General features: G+C 49.5%; 2 protein-coding genes across 2 annotated transcripts; both read left to right on the top strand.

The window, feature by feature from the left end:
* The first annotated feature begins 1,653 nt into the window (after nucleotides 1-1,653).
* Nucleotides 1,654-4,854, top strand: LOC139113009 (uncharacterized). Its single transcript, XM_070673916.1, has one exon. It carries the CDS (start codon nucleotides 1,654-1,656, stop codon nucleotides 4,852-4,854), a length of 3,201 nt encoding a protein of 1,066 aa, XP_070530017.1.
* Nucleotides 4,855-6,413: 1,559 nt separating this feature from the next.
* LOC139113005 (uncharacterized) lies at nucleotides 6,414-6,980 on the top strand. Its single transcript, XM_070673912.1, has one exon. The coding sequence runs from the start codon at nucleotides 6,414-6,416 to the stop codon at nucleotides 6,978-6,980; it is 567 nt and encodes a 188-aa protein (XP_070530013.1).
* The last annotated feature ends 328 nt before the right edge of the window (nucleotides 6,981-7,308 follow it).

Here is a 7,308-nt window from a genome sequence, read left to right as displayed (position 1 = left end):
AAATCTGCCCTTTTAAGGGCAACCAAATATTTCGTACGATTAACATCTTCTTTAATTCATTATTTAACAATTTTCTGTTTTACTATCGACTTTTACGCAATAAATCAGATTACGATTTAACGACTAATACGTACGTAACCTTTGTGTCATCGAGCAATTTTCATGTCGGATTATGTGCGCGAATTAAATAAACAATATTTTCAGACTGGTAGAAACAAGTCCGAACACGTTAAAACAAATCCGGGCTTGTCTACGCGATAATATAGCGGATCGTGAATTGCCGATCGCTTGTTCGCTGTAATTGAGACGTCCCTGGCTACCACATGTATCCGATCGGTGAAACGCTAAATATTTTATTTATTTACTCCGAAACTAGCTTCAGATAAATTTTTGCAAAAGGAAAAATCGTCTTAGAATTTTTTCTAGAATACGTACCTTCAGGGACTATATACTTGTTTTGAATCACCCTGTATACAACATCGTATTCATATTCGGCTAATTTTAATCGCCATCTTAAAATTCTCATATTAGCATTCTGTGCATTTTTAAACAACAATGGTTTGTGGTCTGTTACCAATGTAAATTTTCACCCGTATAAATATGGTCTAAAATGTTTAACACAATATACAATGGCTAAAGCTTTCTTCTCATAAGTATCATATTTTAATTCATTGTCAGTTAAAGTTTTAGAGGCATAAGCTAGCATAGCAAGATCCTTATTTATTTCGCCCTGAGATAATATGCCTCCTACTGCTATTCCAGATTGTTTCATCATCTGTGAAATTTTATTTAATTCGCTGACTCTCCATTAGCATTCGCGATCCGTCCGCGTTCTTCGCTTATGCTTTGTTATTTTTGTCAGTCGCCGAATACCGCTTCTAGTTTACATCGACAGGTTCAATACGTTAGAGTCGGATTAATCCGGTTCTCACTAGTTATCTCGTCACCTGTTTGTTTTGTATTTTCGATGTTTCCGATGATCGAGGGCCGATTCTGCCGAAACGCGGGCAGTTTCGCTCGAACTTCGATACTAATAAGAAAGAAGTTCTCACGTAGTCACCGTACGGTTCACTCGTCGCATATTCTCTCTCGGCCGCGAGCATTGGTCCGTTCCGTCTCTATCTGAATACTCCGCGATCTTTCATTAAATTTTCTTATCAGGTTTTCCTTTCGCTTTATTTCTTTTTTTGTTACACGAACAATCGCGGAGCAAGGTGTCGCGATCGCGCAATTTGTCGGCCCGCGTTCAAGATATCCGCCGTTCGCGAGAAGATTTCCGACGATCGGGCGGGAAAGCAACCGCTCTCGAAGATTTCCGTCGGGAAGGCCGAGCTCAGAAGATCTCCGTCCGTTACCACCGCCAACCTTGCTCGCGTGATTTCCTACTTCTACATTGTATAGTTTTTTTTGTATCATTTTTTTTGTAAATATAATTTTTTTGCTCTTTGTTAATTGTGACCATAAGAATTTCGCCTTTCTTTGTATTGTCGACCTCAAGTCAAAGCACCGTGCCGAGCTCATTGCTGAGCTGTTTGCTCACACACAAAGAAATCGGAAGTGTGCATTTCCGCTGAAACGTGCACATAAATTGAGTGGTCCTTCGAGCCGGATTCGGCGCGTGTGCTTCTCCCGTGCAATTCTCTTTCGCTCGTCATGGCTGAGGCTGCGAAGCAATTGTTGCTCACGCAAGGACAATTGCAACGATCAATCGTGCGCGCAGTTGACAACCTGAAAAAATTGGGTCGTGCCAATGTCACATCTGCCACCTTGCGGTCTCGGATCACCTCCCTTAAAGAAAACTGGGCGCTGTTCTTCCGCGGGCACTCTGAGCTGCTTAATTCCATCACGGATGAAACAAAGCTGTCGATTTCCTACTTCAAGGACAACATCTATGATGCCGTTGAGGACGCCTATCAGAGTGCCTTAGACTTCATGAACGAGTCGCTGGAAACATTGGAACCGCCGGCCGTGAGTTTAAATCAAACAGGCACTGACTCGTCGTCTGGTCACGCTCGGTCGAATTTCTCTCTGTCCCATCTACCGCCGATTTCCTTGCCTCCGTTTGATGGCAATTTAGATAAATGGGAACAATTTCGCGACCGTTTTAATTCGCTGATTATTCAGAACCGCGATCTAACGGATTTTGCGCGCATGCATTACCTGTTATCGTGCCTCACTGGTTGCGCCCTTGAATGCGTTCGCGATCTCGCTGTCACCGCGGACAATTTCGACAGCGCCTGGCAGGCCTTAAACTCGCGGTTTGAGAACAAGCGACGGTTAATTCGCACGCATTTGTCCACGCTGCTTAATCTCCCCGTTATTTCGCGAGAGTCCGCAGGAGATTTACAAGCTTTACTGGATAAAGTCACCTCGTCGCTCACCTCACTGAAAAATCTAAATCGGCGACCGAAGGATTTGTGGAGCGATATCTTGGTGCACATCATTTGTCAGCGCCTCGATGCGTCGTCGCGAAAATCGTGGAGCATAAAAACAAGTGATTCCGATGATCTTCCGTCGTATACGGACTTACTCGAGTTTCTTCGACATCGTCGCCGCGCGCTGGACGATCTGGTCGTTCCTGCGTCACGCCAGATCGTTGCCAAGCCGTCCCCTCGCAAAATAACTGCGTCCACAGCATCTTCGAATCTCGCGCCCGTACCGGCCGCTGCCGTCTCACCCGTCTCCGCTCCCGCAAATGCGCATCATGTGTCCTCACCAGCGGGTCCGGCCTCTCGATGCCCGATTTGCCAAGCTCGACATTATTTTAACTCTTGTCCGTCATTTGTGAAAGGGAGTTTGAGCCATCGTCGCAGTCTTGTGCAAACGCATAAACGTTGTTTTAACTGCTTAGGCGGGAATCATGTAAGTCGTGATTGCCCTAGCAAGTATACTTGCCGTACTTGCCATCAGAGGCATCATTCGTTGCTTCACGACGACGCTTCCGAGGGCTCACACTCATCTTCGACGCAGGAGAGGCCGGGTACAGAAGTCTCTGAGGCGAATGGCCCTCACGCGGAGGTCACATCGCTCGTCGCGTCACGCGCTCCGTCTCGGGAAGCGATCCCTGTTTTGCTCGCCACCGCTTGGATTTCTGTTGTCGGTCCCTCTGGTCGGGAACTCCGCGTTCGTGCGTTAATCGACCAAGGCTCAGAAATGACGTTTGTATCCGAGTCAGTCGCGAATCTACTGCGTCTCAAGCGAGTTCGGTGCCCTGTTACGATCTCCGCCGTCGGCGGTAAGAACGCCGGCACGTACAAATTCGCGACTCGCGTCGTTATCTCTTCTGTCGAAAATCGTGCTCCGTCGCTCGAAATTCTCGCGTTGATTCTGCCGAAGCTAACGTCGTATTCACCGCGGTGCGCGTCGGGGCTCCAATCTCTGTCACACCTTCGCGGACTCAAATTTGCCGATGTCGATCCCACCAACGGAGAGCCAATTAATATGATCTTAGGCGCGGACATTTATAGCGAGATCATTTTAGAAGGGTTGAAAAAAGGAGCGCCGGGTCAACTCATAGCGCAAAATTCAATATTCGGCTGGATTCTCTCGGGCCCTGTCGGGGCTCGCGATTCCGATGCGAGCGGTGTTCTTCCACCCCCCCGAATCGCCGTTCATCTCTCGGTCAAGCAAGACACCGACGCCGTCGAACTCACCGATGCGCTTGAGCGATTTTGGATCAGTGAGGAGCCGCCCGAACACCACGCGCCGTCAATTGAGGACGAGCAATGCGAATCGCATTTTGTAAATTCGCATTCGCGCCGACCCGATGGTCGTTACGTTGTCCGTCTCCCGTTTAAGAATCCGCCTCCGCTCGAAATCGGGCATTCTAGATCACGGGCGCTGAATTGTATTCGCGCGTTGTTGCGTCGGTTTCGTTCGAATCCGGACTTGGCCTCGGAATATCGCGATTTCATGAACGAATATGCATCGCTCGGGCATATGCGTCTCGCTTCTCCGTCGGATAGGCAAACCGTGTTTATTCCGCACCATCCCGTTTTTCGTCCCGACAGCGTAACTTCTCGGATTCGCGTCGTTTTCAATGCGTCCAGCCGCACAACAAATGGCTCCAGCCTAAACGATCTAATGTACGCCGGTCCGAAATTGCAGAGTGATTTGCCGACGATCATTTTTAAATGGCGATTATGTCGGTACGTGTGCACAGCGGACATCGCCAAGATGTACCGCCAGATTCTTGTCGATGAAAGGGACGTCGATTTTCAGCGCATTCTATGGCAGCCGGATTCGCGAGACGATGTTTGCGAGTATCAATTATTAACCGTTACGTACGGCACAGCGTGTGCTCCGTTTCTCGCCTTGCGCGTGCTCAAGCAATTGGCGCACGACGATGGTCACGAATTTCCGCTCGCGCGGGCTGTGCTGAACAATCACATCTACGTCGACGATGTCTTGTTCGGCGCCGATACGGTCGATCACCTCGTCGAAAAGCGCGATCAGCTCACGACGTTATTACTGCGCGGCGGTTTTACATTGCGAAAATGGGCAAGCAACTCGGCCCGACTCCTATCCGATATCGACCCCGTCGACCATGGGCTAGCGTGTAGCCCGATTCCTGTTTCCGACGAACAATTAAAGATCCTCGGCACTCACTGGATGCCCTTTTCGGACGAGTTTCAGTTTCGAATCTCCGCTCCCGAATCTGTTCCACGTACGAAGCGCTCAATCTTGTCCACGATCGCTAAATTATACGACCCGATGGGTTGGGTTACTCCTACGATTATCTGCGCTAAGATAATCATTCAACATCTGTGGAAGCTGAAGATCTCGTGGGACGATCCCGTCCCCCGCAAATCTTATCTCGGTGGCATAACATCTACTCGAATTTCTCACATCTGAATTCCATTCAGATTCCGCGGTGGGTCGGAATTGACGCTGCCTCGCGGACTATCGAGCTGCACGGATTCGCGGACGCCTCCAGCGAAGCCTACGCCGCCGTAATCTACTCGCGTGTAATATCACAGTCGGGAGAGATTCTTTCCTCCTTACTAATCGCGAAATCAAAAGTCGCTCCGCTCAAACTGCTGAGTATCCCGCGCCTTGAACTCTCCGCCGCGGTTCTGCTTGCCAAATTAATGGAATTTACTCGCGCTTTGTTCACCGACTTTACCGTTCGCATCACCTGCTGGACAGATTCATCGATCGTGCTCGCGTGGTTGCGACATCCGCCGTCACACTGGAAAACATTCGTGGCAAACCGTGTCGCGGACGTGCAATCAAGACTTGCTGGCGTTACTTGGCGCCATGTCGTCACCGGAGATAATCCCGCGGACTGTGCTTCGCGCGGATTACTAGGTAAAGAGCTGGTCACTCATTCGTTATGGTGGCACGGACCCTCTTGGTTAAATCTGCCGTGCGAACACTGGCCTGATTCGTTAGTGACAATTCCCTCGGACGCGCCGTTGGAGCGAAGGACTGTCGCGTCGCACGTGATCACCTCGCCCGCTACGTTTGATTTAGCTGATCGCTTTTCGTCTTGGCCTAAATTAATTCGCGTCACCGCATTTCTACTCCGTTTTATCACGCGCTGCCGCCGCCGACGCAATGTATCGACTCATGACTCTCCTTCGGTTGCGCTAACAACTCATGAGTGTTCCTCGGCCAAGTTATTTTGGTTAAAATTTATTCAAGCCGCTGTCTTTTCTCGCGAGCTTCAAGCCCTGGCTTCAAATCGGCCAGTTTCGACGACAAGTCCTCTGAGCGCGCTCAACGCCTTTCTCGACCGAGATGGACTCATCCGTGTTGGTGGTCGCATTCGCCGCGCCCCGCTCACGTTCACTGTTCGACATCCGATTATCTTAGCGGCCCATACTCTCGTCACACTTATTATTTCGTACACTCACCTCCGCGCTTTGCACGGCGGCCTGCAGCTCACACTAAATACTTTGCGTCGCGAATTTTGGATTCTCCGCGCTCGCAATTTAACCAAATTCGTCATTCACAGGTGTGTGACCTGCGTTCGAGAACGAGCTACTGCTCCTTTGCAATTAATGGGCGATCTTCCCTCCTGTCGCGTATCTGCCCCGAAACGCTGCTTTTCACATTGCGGCCTCGATTATGCCGGTCCCTTCATCGTTCGATCTTCCGGAGGTCGCGGCGTGAAAACCACAAAATGTTACATCGCTGTTTTTATTTGCATGGCGACCCGCGCAATTCATTTGGAACTCGTTCCAGATTATTCTACTCCTGCATTTCTCAATGCATTCTCACGTTTTTGCTCTCGCCGCGGGCCTCCATCGCACGTTTATTCAGACAACGGCACAACGTTCGTCGGTGCCGACCGCGAATTACGCTCCGCTTATTGCGCCGCAATCCGAGATCCGTCATTTCTAAATCTTCATGCCACTGAAAATATATCCTGGCACTTCATCCCGCCGGCTGCTCCTCACTTCGGTGGCATGTGGGAGGCAGGAGTCAAGAGCGTCAAGCATCATCTCCGGCGGGTCATCGGATCTCATGCCCTCACGTTCGAGGAATTCTCAACACTTCTATGCCGAATCGAGGCGTGCCTTAATTCCCGACCGCTCGCCCCTTTAGCGGATTCTTGCGACTCCTATGACGTCCTTACTCCGGGCCACTTTTTAATCGGGTCCGCTCTTACGGCCCCTCCGGAAGAATCTACGCTCGATTGTGCTGAAAATCGATTAAATCGATGGCAGCTCATCCGTCACATGACTGAACGACTTTGGTCTTTATGGTACATGGATTATGTTAATACTCTCCAGCAGCGTTCAAAGTGGCGCCGATCTCAGCCTGCTCTCAAAGCCGGGCAACTAGTTATCCTTAAAAATTCAGCGCTACCCCCTTGTAAGTGGGAACTCGGCCGTATTACGGAATGCTTCCCTGGGTCAGACGGACTCGTTCGCGTCGTTTCTGTCAAAACCGCGTTGTCAGAATTCAAGCGTCCGATCTCTAAAGTATGCGTTCTACCTATCGACGTCGAGACCGCACCGATGTCGAACTAAAATTTTGTCATTTTTTTTTGCGTGCGTTGCATTGTATTACTTAGGTTTAAGTCACCGTTTTTCTTGTATGTAAAATTCATTGTACATAGGCCAGCGGGCCAGTTCTATTACGATTATGTTGCGTTTGCGCGCCGCATGGCGGGCGGCATTTATTATACTTTTTTTGAAGCAGCTCCGTTTTGAAATACCATTTCGAGGCGGGCGGTATGTTTCATCATCTGTGAAATTTTATTTAATTCGCTGACTCTCCATTAGCATTCGCGATCCGTCCGCGTTCTTCGCTTATGCTTTGTTATTTTTGTCAGTCGCCGAATACCGCTTCTAGTTT

The sequence above is a fragment of the Cardiocondyla obscurior genome, linkage group LG02 (assembly GCF_019399895.1).
Source record: "Cardiocondyla obscurior isolate alpha-2009 linkage group LG02, Cobs3.1, whole genome shotgun sequence".
NCBI classification, from domain to species: domain Eukaryota; kingdom Metazoa; phylum Arthropoda; class Insecta; order Hymenoptera; family Formicidae; genus Cardiocondyla; species Cardiocondyla obscurior.
Note: the sequence above shows the minus strand (reverse complement) of the source record. Positions and strands in the feature narration are given on the sequence as shown.